At 60.5% G+C, this 15,672-nt stretch overlaps 1 protein-coding gene across 1 annotated transcript in view; it reads right to left on the minus strand.

Annotated features, from left to right (window-relative positions):
* ADAM12 (ADAM metallopeptidase domain 12) overlaps positions 1-15,672 on the minus strand; it is a 271,784-nt gene that overhangs the window by 15,819 nt on the left and 240,293 nt on the right. Inside the window, exons 15-21 of the mRNA XM_045854355.1 lie at positions 11,580-11,688; positions 11,271-11,469; positions 9,056-9,133; positions 6,255-6,363; positions 3,956-4,091; positions 3,027-3,135; positions 1,114-1,293 (exon numbers count right to left, since the gene is read on the minus strand). Coding sequence (XP_045710311.1) covers positions 1,114-1,293; positions 3,027-3,135; positions 3,956-4,091; positions 6,255-6,363; positions 9,056-9,133; positions 11,271-11,469; positions 11,580-11,688 — 920 coding nt within the window. The remainder of the gene's footprint in view (positions 1-1,113; positions 1,294-3,026; positions 3,136-3,955; positions 4,092-6,254; positions 6,364-9,055; positions 9,134-11,270; positions 11,470-11,579; positions 11,689-15,672) is intronic.

Consider the following 15,672-nt stretch of genomic DNA (forward strand, 5'->3'; position numbering starts at 1 on the left):
ATCAGAGCTCTAACTTACTATAGCAAAACTTAGAGCTACCCAAACGTACCCACTGATTGTCAAGTATTTAAAACATATTCTGTATGCACGTGCAGTGCTGTTAGGATAATATTTTAAAAAAAGATTTTATTGCCCTCGCTGGCATAGCTCAGTGGATTGAGCATGGGCTGTGAACCAAAGCATCGCAGGTTCGATTCCCAGTCAGGGCACATGCCTGGGTTGTAGGCCATGGCCCCCAGCAACCGCACATTTATGTTTCTCTCTCTCTCTTTCTCCCTCCCTTCCCTCTCTAAAAATAAATAAATAAAACCAGCCAGGACAGGATAACAAGAAAAAGAATTTTTTTAAAAAGAATTTAAAAAAAGAATTATTAGTCCTGTGGTAAATGTGAATGATTTTAAGGCAAAAAAGGAGTATACAAAGCCATGTCCATATAAAATGATCTAAATGATGTTTTTAAAATACACATAATTATAGATATATACAAAATTACCAGAAGAAAATGTAGCGGATAATCGAGAAAAGTTACCAGCAGTTACCTGCTTGTGCTTTTCATTTGCTTGTCTGTACTCCCCGCCCCACGTTTCCTACTGTGAAACAATGTCACGTTCACGGGTCATGGTCAGAACACAGTTCCTCCCAACCCAGCACAGCAACGAGACGGCACGCAAGAGTGTCCAGTGCAGTGCTGCATCTGCCGTGGAGAGACCGAACAGGTGGCGAACTCTCTGTAAACCATTTGGCAAATGACAGACAGCGAGAAAGCGCTCCCACCGCGGCTCCCACAGCCACCGCCCGTTTTGTCGTCCAGGCCCAACTGTTCCCAGCGGCCCTGCGTGTCTCAAAAGTGTCACGGGTAGGACGGTGATTGTGAGGGCACCCTCTCTGCTCCGATGACTGAGACACGCCTCACAATAACAAACAAAGGTTGCACTGTTGTTCCTGCACACCCAGCACTGCATGCACAGATGTACGCGGGGGACCACCTCGTCGGAGCATCTGAGGGGCTCCCGGCGGCCCCGCGAGGAAAGCGACCCGGCCCAGTGCAGGCATCAGCGGGTCCCAGAGCCGGGACTTGGACTGCACCCATCACGCTGGCAGCCGAGGGCCTACCTGGACCTGCCTGGGAGCAGGGGTGGCTGGCAGGGGCCTGGCGGGGACCCCGGGCGCGCGGGCAGCCTGGTGGAGGGTCGGGAGCACCCGCTGAGGCGAGCTGGGCCGCGGGGGGTCCAGGGCTTGGAGGGGCCTGCTGATGTCGACGCTCGGACCCGGCGGCGGTCTCTTGGGGCTGTCCTGCAGGGTCAGAGCAAACAGCCGTGACGTGAGGGTCTCAGAGGTGTGGGTTATTCCTTAAGGACGAGGCCTGGCTGGCGCGTCTGCCGGAGCCGAAGGGGAGGTGGGGGGGAGTGAGGGGTGGAAACCGAGGCGGTGCACCGGAGGGAGTCTGTCGTCATTTACTTAAACTCCACATTCTGACGGAAGCAGCATCTCCCCGCCACCCCCCCACCCCGCCCCCCGCCCAATCTGCAATAGAGGGCTTCAGTTCTATTTGGATTATAAAAAACTGGTTTCATTCATGGATCAGTAGGTTCAGGACTCCTGAGCCAAGTGCCAAGCAAGGACACACAGACCAGGCCGAAGGGAGTGGCAAAGGACTTGTGGAGACACGGCGTCGCCCAGGGCACACGGCCTCGACGGGAACCCGGGACGACTCCCAGCGAAGGAGCTCGGGGGCCCCGGAGGCCAGGGCTGGGGTCAGGGCCCCGAGCCGGAGGGCCTCTGCAGGGCGCCCTGGCCTTAGTGACCGATGAGGGCAGAGGTGGCGAGAGCCTGTGCCTCGTGCCCCCCGCCCTCCCTTCCCCCCTCTTCTCCCCCTCTCGTTCTGAAACAGCTGTCCTGAGGGGCGCTCAACGTGATTAATTGCACGTATTTAAAATGTGCTGTTTGGTCCGTTTCGACACATGTCCACACCCATGGAGCCATCAGAAGCAGCGAGATAATGAAATGATCCATCATCCCAAAGAGACTCCTTGTCACCCCCCCGCCCACCCTCCCAGCTCCCTCCCCTGTAACCGCAGGCCTGCTTTCTGTCACTATTAATGAGTGTGTGTTTTCGGGAATTTCATGTGAATGACATCAGGGCATCTACCCCTTCCTGTCTGGCTTCTCTCACTTGGTGTCACTGCTTCACAGTTCATCACGATGCGGGGTGTGCCGGGGGCTCATCCCTTCTGCCTGTGGGGTGGCCGTCCACCATGCGAAGGTGCCGAAGCGGGTTGACCCTTTCACTGACTGATGCCTGTTTGGGTCAGCCCACCCCCCCACCCCGTTTCTGGCTCTCGGAAATAAAGCTGCTCCTGCTCTAGTCCTGCGTTCGGGGATGAAGGCCGCCTGTCAGGAGTGGCGGCCTCCTCTTGGGAGCCCCGCCCCCTCCACTTTCAGACCCAGGGAGATAAAATCGTTGAATGAGTCCGACAGTCAAGGATTCCTGTGGATACATCAGAGCCCACGGTGGAGATACTACGTACCAGAGCGAACTCCGGTTATGATTTATCAGGGTGGTGGGAAGTCACAAGGCAGCAGGGAGCCAGGAGGTACTTGGGATTAAGGATCCGGCTCTTCGAAACCACGGAGTGGACAGAGCTTCCCCAGCCCAGGGCCGTGTGACTTTCAGAAGTTCACTGGGGGTGGCGGTGGGCCAAGGGAGCTCGCCCCGCCCAGTGGGTGGCATCTGAGGCCGCAGGAGGGGCCTGGAGACAGGCACCTGTTTGGTGGCAGGCCCAGTGGCCTCCTGGGAGTCTGGGTGGCCTGTGTGACTGGATGGACCGTGGCTCACAACGACCTCCCACCGTGTCGCACAGGGGACACTGCCTGCCCCAGTGGGACCTCGTAGAGCCACCATGGGGTGCTGCGGTCACCCCCAGCCCCTGGCCACCGCCTCAGGACCCGAGGTGCTGCCGTGCGTTTTACCCCGGGGCCCGTCCCACCGGGGCCAAGCCCCGGCCTTCCTGCGCACACGGACTCACCTTGGTGGGGCCGGGCTGGGCTGGCTTCCTCGTCCAGCCTTTGGCGAGCTGCGGGAGGGGAGCCTGACCAGGCTGGGGGCCGCCGGAGGGCCGGGCCGGGCGCACACACCTGCAACGCAACCCGACACGTGCTCGCCGGGGCCGTTTTCCCTCCAGCTGACTCAGTTTGTTCTATTTTGTTCACTATCGCACTAAAAAAACCCCAATTTACTGAAACTTAACTCCACATGGGTAAACATGCAAAGGTAAAATCATCTAACACTCTCTCAAGAATAAAAAAATAAATACCAGCCCTTGCTGGTGTGGCTCAGTGAATCAAGCACCAGCCTGTGAACCAAAGGGTCCCCGGTTCGATTCCCAGTCCGGGCCGATGTCTGGGTTGTGGGCCAGGTCCCCAGGAGGGGGCGTGTGAGAGGCAACCACACTCTGATAGTTCTCTCCCTCTCTTTCTCCCTCCCTTCGTCTCTCTCTAAAAATAAATAAATAAAATCTGGAAAGTAAATAAATAAATCCTAATGGTTTTCTCCCCAAAGTCACTATGCTGTCAAATTAGCTCCTGAAATCTACAGAATCGAGGCTCCGTGAGACCCGGGAGACACTTGGTATAAAGCTGGTGTTTCAGCAACGCTGTCTGAACGCACTGGACTCAGAGACCTGGGGAAAACACCTTAATGTCCTGCGTCTCAAAGGAACCAACGCCAGGGCGGCGAGAACCCACGGGCGAGCCTGGTCGGCTCCCTGCCTGCTTGTGTGAGAAGCAGGCAGCAAACGGGGGGGGGTTGGGGGGGGTGAAGGGCAGTGCAAAGAGGCTGCGGCCTGGCGGGAACGCAGCGACGGGACCCCGAGCCGGTTCTGCCCGCCAGAGCGCCTGCCCGCCTCTTTGCTGGGGGGCCGCCTCGCCTCGCGGAGACCGCCCGCGCCCGGGGCACCTGAGCTTCTCCACGGTCGTCTTCTTGTCCGTGAGCAGCAGTCGTGTCAGCGGCCTCCTGGTGAGATACGCCGCGGACCCGGCCGTGAGGAGACACAGGACGGTCACCAGGATGGCCACGGTCAGACCCTGGTTGTCTGGAACAGAAGGCGCCGCGCTCAGGTCAGGGAGGGGGAGGGGATGGCGGAGTCGGGGGCGCCTCGGACCGCGACGTTCGCAGCCGCGCGGACCTCGAAGGGACGGGGACGAAGGGCGTGCAGCCCTGTCCCGGGCACCGTCACTCCCTGCTGGCCGCTCTGGGTGTGGGACCGCGGCCCTGGCCTCACGGGCCCCCGGAGCGTGGGAGCAGCAGGGAAATGGGGGCCACGGGGGGCCACGGCTGGCGTCCCCTCGGCAGGGTGGGGGCCCCCGAAGCAAACCCTTCCCAGACACTGCCACACACACGTGCTACCCCGGCTCCTTCCTCCTCCCACACTCGTGTCGGAGCCTCGTTTGTTTTTTTATCTGCACATTTCTCTGACCGAGACTCCTTATTTCTGGACACTGTCAAATGAGAAGGGAAAAAAAGAAGAAAGGAAACCCCCCCGCCGCGCAGTGAGATGCCCACAGGCTCTGTTTCATGTCAGGGGTGTGCGGCGCAGCTTCTGGGGGCAAACCCTCTTTCCCCTCTTTCCCCCTTTTCCGGGAGGATGCGGTTTATCTTCTCCATGGAAACAGCGCCTTCCTGTGATGGGACCCATTTCGAGCTGTCCAGGACATGGCGGCCCCTCCGTGTGCGGAAAGGGAGGGGAGGTGCCGGCACCGGGTGGCTCTCAGCGGCCGCTGGAGCAGGGGCCTGGGGCGGACGCTCAGGGCCGGGCCTCCAGGGGCTTTGTTTGTCCGTGCTCCAACAGGACGGAACCTCCCGAGCTCACGGAGCTCGCGCACCGGTCCCTGTTCTCCTGCCAACAGCGGGCAGGGTGGGCGGCACACAGTAGGTGCACGGCCGTCCTTTTAGGCTGCTGCCCCCGTCGCCCAGGCTGCCCACTGCTGCCTCTGACCGGGGCGTCCGGCCGGCTGCAGACCAGAGCCACACGGCTCCCACCTCGGGGTGGGGGGGAGGCCTTCACACCCTCCCCGCCCCGGCCCTCGGCTCCGACCGGCAGGTCCTACCAGGGATGTGTCCTAGCCTGCACACAGCCACCAGCACGGGACATCTCGGCCCACTGGTCAGTGCCACTGGGAAGGCCCTGCCTCTGGTTTCCTGGCTGAAAGGTCCTCCTCGCTGACGGCGCGCCGGCGACCACGGGGCTCCGGCTGGAGCCCTGCGTCAAACTCCACCTGGCTTGGGGAGGGCGACGTCCTGTGCGGCAGCACCGGCCACCAGGAGAGTGTCGTGGGGCTCCGGTGAGCGCCAGGGGGCGACACCCGGGGGCTGGGCGAGTCCCCACCTGCTCCCGGGTCTCCCGCTGTGCCGTGTCAGCTCTCGGCACCTTTCGTCCTGGGTTTTTCTCTGTCAAAGGGACGTTGCTCAGACTTGCCCCTTAAGTGCCTGGCCGGAGCTCAGAGGAGAGGCCGCTGCACTGGGGGACATTTCTCAATGTCACCCAAGATGAAGAGGACAGAGGGTTCAGGCGCAGCCGTGATTGGGAGCGTCTTTGGGGGTAGACAGGCCTGTGTCCCCGTCTCGGCCGTGGGACTCTGGGCAGGTTACTTAACGTCCCCGAGCCTCTGGTCCTTCGTAAGTTTGGAAAGGATAATGCTGACCTCAGGGTCCCGTAAGGACTGGGTGGGATAACGCACGGGAAATGCCACTCATGGCACCGGAGGCAAACAGAGGCCGCCGCCGCCGCCGCCGGGCGCTCGCCCTTTCTGAGGAGGAGGGTGTCTTTCCGGTGAGAGTTTTAGAAGGCAAGAAGTGTCCCACCTCTTGGCCCTGGGGCACAGAGGCTGGCCTTTACCGAGTCCTTTGGGTGGACAGGGACGTGCCTGCCCATTTGGCCCTCTGCTGCAGAAGTGACCTCGGTCAAGGAAAGCGTCACAGGCTAAACACTGGCAAACGCAACCCCCCCGCCAAAGCAGCGCGGGGGGTCTCCAAAAAGATCGGGAGGGGACAACGGAGAATTCGGGAACAGAGAGCGACCTCAGGCCGTGTCAGGCCCAGGTGGGGCCCCCACTGGGTTTCCTGCCCCCGGGGGTCTCCACACCCACAGCCATGACCCACCCTGCCCTCCTGGGGAAGCCCCGCCCACCTGGCGTCCCACCGCCCCCCACTCCCCAGAACTCGGCCCCCTCCCCCCACAAGTGCTCTCCCCACCAACCTGCTTGCCGGACGGGGCCGCTGTCTGTGCTTCCTCCGAAGCCGAACTTGTCGCAGAAGGGCGGCGCCCAGTGGGCCTCGCAGTGGCAGTTCTTCCTGTTGTTGCACACCTTTCCGGGCAGCCGGGGTGGGGGGGGAGGGCACGAGAGGGAAGCAGAGTTAGGGCGCCCCGTCCCCCGGGGCAGAGGCGCCGTGGCCCAGCGAAGGCCCTGAGGCCAGAGGCCCCCCCACGAGCACCCACAGAGCCGGACTCAGTAGACGTCACCGCGAGAACAAGCCCCAAACGCCAAGGACACCGGAGACCAGGGCCTGGGGCTGCCTGTGTCACCTGCACGTGTCACTTCGCCTGCCTGTTCGCAGCTGTCCAGGGAGTCGTGACGACAGGTAGGGCGTCTCCACTCCACCACCCCCCCAACACACACTGCTCCTCAACCCCCGAGTCCCTCTTCTTAAATCCCGGACCACCCTCCTCCGCACCCCACTCTGGCCGAGATGAGAGGCCTTCTCGGCGGTGAAGAGGAACCCTGTGTCGGGACATGGCATCCGAACCCTCAGGTGTCGCAGGCCTGACAACCTCTGGGCACCTTCAGACAGGAGGCTGGGTGGCCGGGATCCCAGAGCAGGCCCCTGGTGGGGCCCTGGGGACACTCCCACTGAGCCTGCCCCCCGCCCCCCCGCCCCTGGCTCCTGCTCAGAATGCCCGCTTCCTCCCCGCAGAGCCTCTGGCGGCTGTTTCCGCAGGGCTCCAGTCCCACACGGTGGGCACAGCCAGCAAAGACCTCCTGGAACAAGAAGATGGCTCTCCTGTGACAGGGGAGATGACCCCCGGAAAGCAGGGGGAAGCCCTGAACAAGGAGCTTAATGTGGGGGCCAGAGCCCTCCCTGGATGGGCCAGCTCCTGCTCCCCTGGTTACCACGGCGACAGCTGGCGGCTGCTCTCCAGCCTGGGTCCCTGTTCAACCTGCTGTTGTGACCTGTGTTTACTGAACTGCTACGTGGGCCATTCCAATAGGAGCCCGAGGGCGAGGGTGTTGTTCCTCTGAAAACGAGGTTGTGAGCTCTGGGAACGCTGGGAAAACAAACCCAGCCCCTAAAAGGAACTGACGAATCGGGAGTGGGAGGGGCACCTGTGGGACCACGGGGAGAGCTGCGGGAGGCAAGGCGGCTTCTGCACGCACGCGGGCTGCTCCCGTGGCTACGTCCCCCTTCCACTCGGAGGAACAGACCCGGGTGGCAGCTGGTGCGCCCGGCTGGTGGTTCACGCGAGGAAGTCGGCGCAGAGCTACGTTCTCCGCACCCGCCCCACGGGCCTCAGCCCGGCACCAGGTCCTACTGCTCGGGGCCAGAGCACGCTGTTATGTTTCAAGGCAAAATACAGTGTTTGGGGTGTGGGTCTCACTTGTGGTATCTGCCTGCTTTCACCGACTTTTTTTTTTTTTTTTTAATCCATCAGCCGCCTGCCCCGGTGCTTCGAGGAAGGCCGTCCGTCAGGACAGCCTGCGGGAAGAGGCAGAGTCTGCTGCTCTGGGCGGGAGCTGAGAGCACTAGTGACCGGTGGCCCGGCCTGTGCTGAGTCAGAGTGGTCCGGCCCGTTTCCTCAGAGACGCTGCTGGCGTCCCACCGGGGCCCCAGGCCGGGGCTGCCCACACGGCTCTGTGTGGCTCTGTGCCCTTTGCAGCTGGTGGCGGAGAGAGACTGCAGCCCCTGCACCCCCCCTGCAGGGGCTGCTGGGGAGCCTGGCTCACCCGTGAAGGGCCGTGGTCACGTGACATGCTGCCAAGTCCAGCAGCGGCCCCACCCACCCGGAGGACGTGGGCCTTTCCTCTCTGGTGTACGGACGGGACCCCCCAAGGAGTGTTGGAAAGGGAGGGGTCCGTGGCCCAGCACTGCTGCTAGCTGGTGAAGCCCCCTCGGACGTGTCCCAGCCCCCGCGTGAGCCTGGGCTTCCTCGTCCGTGAAGTCCCGAGGCGACACGAGGCCATCTCTTCCCGCTGTCAGAGAGGAATCCAGGGCCCGGTGCAGACATAAAGGGACCCGTTCAACACTGACAGCCCCTCACGAGGGGGGTGGCACTGCCATCCTCTGCGGTGACAGTAACTTTCTGAAAACCCCATAATTCTGTGTTAGAATCCTGGGCAAGTGTCTGCAAATTCTAAAAATAGGATTTGGAGAATGATTTCTGTAGAAAAGGTTTCAGAGAAACAAATGAACCACTGGCGTGGCAAATCAAGATGAACATAGTTTCATTGGAAATAATTAAGCCCATCAGGAAAATAAATTACGTTTTAAACAACTTGAGTCTTCTTCTCTCCAAAAGAGTCTCTGAACTAAAATAACAGCCTTCCTTCGTCGAAACCCATTGCCCGGGATTTCAAGCACATGTGGTCAGTATCCCGTCTTCTTTAATTCCTTATGGAGTTTAATTCCTTTCGGAAGTATTTCAGTTCAGACACATTCTGAATCTTGGCTGTAAAGGGAACAGCTCTGTTTGAAATATTCTTGCAGAACTCTGCATGAAGGATGGGTTGCTTTTAAAATTACTTTGAAAATGACAAAGTCTTTTTTCCAAAAAAAAAAAAAAATCACAGAATGTTCATGTGCAAGCTAATTACTGCTCAATCTAATTTTTTTGTTAAATAAAAATCACATTTGTTATGCCACGTAAAGGTCGAAGGAAATTAACGTCTTTAGAAGAACAATCGCAGGAGACCCTGCTGTTTCTAAAAAGTCACGGATCGGGGAGAACTTGACACGTGAGCGAGGCGGCGCCTAACGGGTCGCGGACCCGCGGGAGGAACTCACCCCTCTGCTGTGGCACTGCTTCGCACACTCGTGGACGCCGAACACACTGATGTTTTGACACCGACGGTTGAGGCAAATCTGCAGGAGAAGGGAAACACAGCACACGCTGCAGTACCTCGGCGGGCACGTGCGCGTGCGCATGCACGCACGCACGTCTGCGGGTGTAACACCAGAAATCGAAGAAAGTTTTGGGGGGAGGAGCTTCCAGCCGAGGTGGGCGGCGCCGCAGTGGGGCGTGTCTCCCGTGACGTAACGCGGGTCCCGCCTGATGCCCCGCCTCCACACTCAGCCAGCTTTTCCGGGCCAGGCTCGCTGGGAAAGACATACAGTTCTTTCTGGCCTTTTATAGGGTGCTAGTCGATCCAGAAATTGTAACTGATTTTCCCACGATTTGTGCTTAGAGCTGGCGATGCCACCTGCGTTTCGCAGCATTGCCCCTCCACTACAAGATACGAGAGAGGGCGAAACGGATCGTCCTTACCCCGGGGCCTGTGTGTGGGCGCAGAGACCCGGGGAGCAGGGCCCGGGAATCCTGTGCGGGAGACAGGGAAAGGCGGGAGCCTCTCCAAAACACTATCGGACCAGTGCTGTCACCGATGATGTTAGCGATGATGGTTGGATACACTGCCAACGGCAGTGCGCGGCGGAGGAACACAGACGGTCCCCTTGAACTTACCAAGCCCTCGCGGAGGCAGCCCTTGGCCGGATGACACCGGGCATGCTGAGAGCATTTGCTTTCATTTCAAAGGGGGCGTAAGCTGCTCCAGGCTCGAGGGATCAGGCCCTCGACCTCCCGTAAGACGCTACAAATTAGCGGAGTCGATGGAGGAAAGTCTAACGTTCCCATTGCAGAAGCATTTTTAATCATGTGGAACCTTCCTAGGGGAAATTCACCATCCGGCCCAAACGGCCTGGGTCAGGTCAATTCACGCAGCCCTAGGGGCCGGCGGCAACCTTGGCCAAGGGGACTGTCACATTCCAGCTGATGAAAGAAATGGTCTGAGATAGCAGGGACACGCTGGGGCCCGCTCTCCTCCAAACCCGCAGACAGGGTGACAGCGGCAGCGGCTTTCTTGGAGAACACCATGTGCTGCGGAAGCCAAGGCCCAGGCCCACGGAACGTGGCGCGTGGGGAAAAAAAACCTCATTCCTAAACGGATCCCCGGAACCTCAGCGCTCGGATGCACCTGCCCCGGCTGTTCCGACCACGGCTTTAGAAACGGGTGCCGTTCGAACGCCAGGGCCTGACTGTGGGTGGGCTGGCGTGTGTGGCGAAGGAGACGGCCGGCGTGTATGACACGTGACACGCGTCACTCGAGCTCCTTGAGGACCGTTTGTGGCTCTGGGTGTAGGAGGGACGGGGGTGGAGAGAGGGCGTTTCTGGCGGGAACTCCGCCGAAGGAGCTGTGTGGGCGTCTGTCTCCTCTGTGGCCTCCCTGGCCGCCAGCGATCTCATAATCGTTTTGAAAACAGGGTCCTCAGAAAGCAGGTGGGGCTGACTCACCTTCGCGCCTGCCATCATTTGGTCTGATGAGGAAGGACGGCGAGAAACATGGATGTGGCAGACGGTGAAAATCTCGATTTCTTTTTTTAAATTTGGATTTTATTTCTAAACCCTAAAATATCTGTCTACCTTTCTCCCCGGTCTCCAAAGAACTCTCTTTCGGCCTTAGGGGAACCCTACCGCTTCCTCTTCCTTCTCCTCCCCTCCCCTTCTCTCTCCTCCCCTCCCCTTACTCCTCCACTCCTTGCCTATCTTCTCGTGGCGGGGTGGGGGGACGTCTCTGAAAATACATCTGACTTCCCTGTGCGCCCCCCGCCCCCGGTGAGAACAAGGCCCCAAGAACTCTGTGCCAGAATCCGAGGCCACATTTCCAAAAACAATACAACAAGGGGCCGAGTTTCCTCCCAAAGTAGCTTCCTGGCTGCAAACCCTCACGGCACCCAGAGTATAGACATGACTTATTCACACTGAAGGACTGAGGAAGCAGGTCGACTCCCCCAAGCCTGCATCTCAACGGTCGGCCCGGGGTCTAACATGTTTCCTTCGATGTTTCCTTCCAGGAGCAAAGAACTGGATTCAGGAGAGGGAAGGCACTTACAAGGAAACAAACCGACCTCGTCACTCAGTCCTCGTGAGATGAGACGTTTCTGGGCGGGCCTCGCCCCGGACTTACGCTTACGACGCAAGCGAGCCTCACGCTTTGGGCCTTACTTTCCCGTCTGCGCACTTGGTGCCGGCAAGCACGAGCCCCGGGTCCGGCACGTCGTCGCCCAGGTACACGTGGGTCCCGCGGCACAGGATCCGGCCTCCCTCCTGCAGCGGGATGTTCGTTTCTATGGAAACGGCATTGGTGCCGATGACCGGCCGGCTGGCGCCCCCTTGACACTGGATTTTCCCGCACTTGGCGTCTCTGGAGGGGCGAGAACAGACAGTCCCCCGACAGGAGGGGGAGCTGGGACCAGCCGTCCGCCACGTGGGACGCTCAGAGGGACGGCGGTGGGTGAGGACGCGGGACCCTACCTCGTCTCACACTTGGCGAAGGAACTCCTGGAGTCTTTGCCGCAGTTGCCGTACGGGTCGCCTGCAGAGTTGACTCTCTCAAAGCAGATCCCGGGGGCAGGTTTAGCGCCTGGAATGAGAGCAAGGCAGCACGGTCACCGCCTGCCAGTGGCTTTGGTGTTTTCCTGCGAACAGCACTGGGTGGTGGGTTCTGGGGAGAAGTGCTCTGTGCCCAGAGGACTGGCACCCGGTGTCCCAGCTGACTGCCGACAGGGGCTGGCCGGTGGCACCCCAGCCTCCGCTCCTGGTTCAGCTCCTGGCCAAGCACGCGTTTCACAGCTCAGGGGACAAGGCCCGGTGGGGGGGCTGGACCCAACACGGATGGAAAGGGGGTGGCTGGTTCTCCCTCACCACACCCCACACAGTTCTGGTGGGAAAACGCACGCTCTAGCAGGTTCCAAAGAGCAATGATGGTTGCCATGGGCAAGCAGAGAGAGAGAGAGAGAGAGAGCAAATGAGAGCACGGCCACCTCACACCAAGCTTTCAGTCCCCTGAGGCGCCCTGTGTTTGCAGGACAGACTCCTGGGAGGCCACGGAGACGCAAAACCCGACGGTCGTTTTGCCCCACGTGGCAGTGCCCACAGACAGGGACACGGGAGGCAGGGAGCTCCGGAAGCGGCCACTCTGAGCCCGTCTGCGGGCCAGTGACGGAGAGCGCAATCAGGTCTGTGACACTTTGGAGGACTCGAGAGTCCCACCAGTGGGGCTATCAGCTGGAGACCACGTGGGAAATTCAGGAAAACGTCCCACGGTCATCGGCGCACACTGTGCCCTGTGGTGTGACCTGGGCCCTGGCCTCTCTCCCACACGGGCGTCGTGTCTGGCTGCTTCCTGACACATCACGTCCGATGGCCTGGATGCCGCTCCCGGCTCTGGGGAGGGAGGCTCCTCTCACCTTCCCAGGGGACCGCTGACTCTTTAACACAGCGACCTACGGAAGGGCAAGGCCCCCTCCTCCCAGGAAACAGAAGGTGCTCTCACTGCTAAAAAGTCCACCTTCCCCCAGCCCGTACCCGATTCCTCTTCACCAGCCGCCAGCAACACCATCAGCATCTCATGGAAACAAAGAAGCAAACAGACAAATCGGACCAAACCGAACCCTTGTAGCAGCCGAGGTCAGCAATGCGCTCAGCCGCTGACGCCCGCCACCCTGGTCTCCAATGCATTTCAGAGAGGCCCCCCATCTCCTCTTTATGGGGTCACCTTGGACCGGACGCGTTCTGTGGACAGAGGCGAGGCCGCGGCCCCTCGGCCGCACAGCCCCGTCACTGCACCCTCTGCATGCCGTGTGGGTTCGGCACCGCCCTGCTGGGCTCCCCCCATGGTGGGCCCGTTGCCCCCACACTCAGCCGCCTCGTTCTTCCCCATCTACTTCCTGGAGGGGGCGGGGCGGGGCAGGGCGTGTGAGCCTCCGTGTGGAGCCTGCGCTTTGTGCTGAAATGAACCCTGTTTGATGGCGTTGGGACCAAAGTGCCCGGACTCCATCGATCAAAGCGGCCGGAGAAAACTGGCGCTGAGAACACCAGTAGCTCGTAGCTCAACGGTCGTTCGCGTATTTGCAAGAACCCCGTGCATTTGCTGCTTGTCTGTCTGGCTTTGTCTCCCCTTCCTCCCTCCCTCCCTCCCTCCTTCCTGTCCTCTGGTCGCACTGCAGACTTCCATCACACACACACAGGCTTTTCTGGCACGTACTGTCCGCCGGGCTGGGAATAATACAGTGGTGACCAGTATGGACACACATCCTGCTGGCGTTAGAATTGCAAGAAGAAACAGAAAACACACGGGCGGATGCGTTCCTCTGCGGCGGGGGGTTAGGCGGAGGGGTGGGGAATACCTCGAAGGGAAGAACTCGGAGCCGGCGGTCCCGGCTGCTGCTTTGCACAGGCTGTCAGGGAACCCCCTTGGGACGGAGAGCGTTCCTCGGCGCTCTGCAACTGCTGCTGTTTTCACTGGGGGTGGGGGGGTGGGGGGGTGGGGGGAGAGGATGGAGCAGAGCCCTGTTTACAAAGCTCGTTCTCCCCCGGGGGCCTGGCATTCTCTGCCCTGGCGTCTCCAGGCTGGGACGGGGATCTTGCACGAATGTTTGACGGCTGGGGAGTGTGAAACGCACCAGAGCGCCCTTTAGAAACGTGTGCACGTAAGCAGTCGCCGCTGGATCCTGATCACTACACAGTCCTGCAGCACCAGCTCTGGTTCCAGGTGGCGGGACCGTGCCGGGCAGGCTTCCGGGCCGCCCCCTGGGGCCGGCGAGCTCCCAGCGACAGGCCGGGCACTGCTCAGCACGGCCTCCCCCGGCCCCCCTCCCAGGAGACAGAGGCTGCGCAGTGGGGAGGGTGTCTGCTGGTCGCTCGGAGCCTCGGGAGCTTGTGACAATGAACTGTAGCCTAGGAGACACGGGGTTGTCCCAGTGTTTATCTCATCGGACACTTCCCCCTGTGTCCACCTTTCTAGGAACAAACCCTTTTTCTTATGGGAAACCCATTCGAAGTGGCTTGGGTAGGGTCCCTCTCTGTCCCTGATGCCAGAAGGATGAGCGTAAGATTCAAGTCTGGGCCCCCAGAGCGCTCCACGCCGCAGTGTCCTGGGGTGGGGTCCGCGCCGGCACAGGGCTGCAGGCTGGCCATCGGGGTCGTCACTGTCAGAGCCAGCCGGGGGAGGCTGTGCCCCTCCACAGTCCGTCCTTCGGGGCCTCTCTCCCTCACTGCCTTCCCCGGAGGCCATGGTCATAACCTCCCTTCTCTCGTCCCTCCTGTGGGCTGTCCCCTCCTCATCCGGATGCTTGCGTTTGCCTCCTGTGACATCTGGAGGACAGGGGTGGTCCTCCAGCCTGCGCAGAGTCGGTGCGAGCCAGGGACGAGTGACTGAAAAGCCACGGGAAAAGCCACCGACCTCCTCAGGGGAAGCCACCTGTGACTTTTGCAGAGCAAAGCATCCTGGTTTATGTCGTCTGTGACTCCGGATTTCCCCGTACTTGTTCACGTCAACGATCGTGCTGATGACGAGGAAAGGAGATACAAGGTCACGAAAAAGCAGGCGTTTTTTACTTACTGCAGAGAGCAACGGTCGTTCCCTGCAAGCTGGTGCAAAGTAAGAAACCTCTCGAGCAGGAAATCCTCTTTCCTGGGGCTCAGTGCCCATCTTGGGAGTGGAGGCAGCTCTGCTTGGAAAACAACATCAGCACAGGAAACGGATGTGAAGACACAGACCCAGAGACAAACTCGTGAGTGCCCGTGTGTTCAGAACCTGCTGATGCCAGTGAGGACAGTGGTGCGGCCCCTGCAGGGTCCTTCCTGTGGCCTCGGAGCGTTGGGGGCGGCCTGGCAGTTACCTTAGAGACAGAACGGTCCATCGTTGATGAGACGCAGGCCTCACCTCGCCGCTGCAGGGAGTGGTGGATGCCCAGGTGAGCCCACCCCCCCGCCCACCCCAGCACTGGGCATGGCCAGTCACTGCTGCTGCCTGGACCGGGCCCTCCTGAGGCTCCAGGTGGCTCAGGTGGCTCAGGCGGCGTCCGAGGTGAGCTCCTGGGAAGAGGACGAGGTCCTGGTGGAGTGGGTCCTTCTGCACGTTGTCCAGGCGCCGGCGGAAGCTACTCGAGGTTAAATCACGGGGACGGGCGCGTCCTGACCGTGCAGCGCGTGAATGGGGGTGTGGGCCTGCAGGTGTCTGACTGCACCCTGCACCCCATCTTCCCCCGGCACTGGGTGACCCCGCACACTTCCAGCACCCTGTGGGGGTTGGGGTGTACCGGCACCCACCGAGCCAGGACGGCGAGTTCGAAACGAAAGTGTATTTTGACCCGATGGTTCAGCGACCCCATCTGCTGATGCCGCTTATTCAGGCGATTCGGCCGGCGCAGAGATGGTCACGTGCAGGCTGAGGGCCGAGAGGGTGCGTCTCACGAGGCGAGTCCGTGCTCTGTCTGGACGGTGCTGATTGGTATTTGGAAAGTGGCACTTGAGACTCTTTTCTGATTGCTTGAACGCACTCCGGAGCAGGAGGACTGGACCGTGAATCTGTGCGGGCGCTGGCCGCTGGCTGCGACCCCGCTGC

The sequence above is a fragment of the Phyllostomus hastatus genome, unplaced genomic scaffold, assembly GCF_019186645.2.
Source record: "Phyllostomus hastatus isolate PE091 unplaced genomic scaffold, TTU_PhHast_1.1 phas_scaffold_1066, whole genome shotgun sequence".
Taxonomy (NCBI): Eukaryota; Metazoa; Chordata; class Mammalia; order Chiroptera; family Phyllostomidae; genus Phyllostomus; species Phyllostomus hastatus.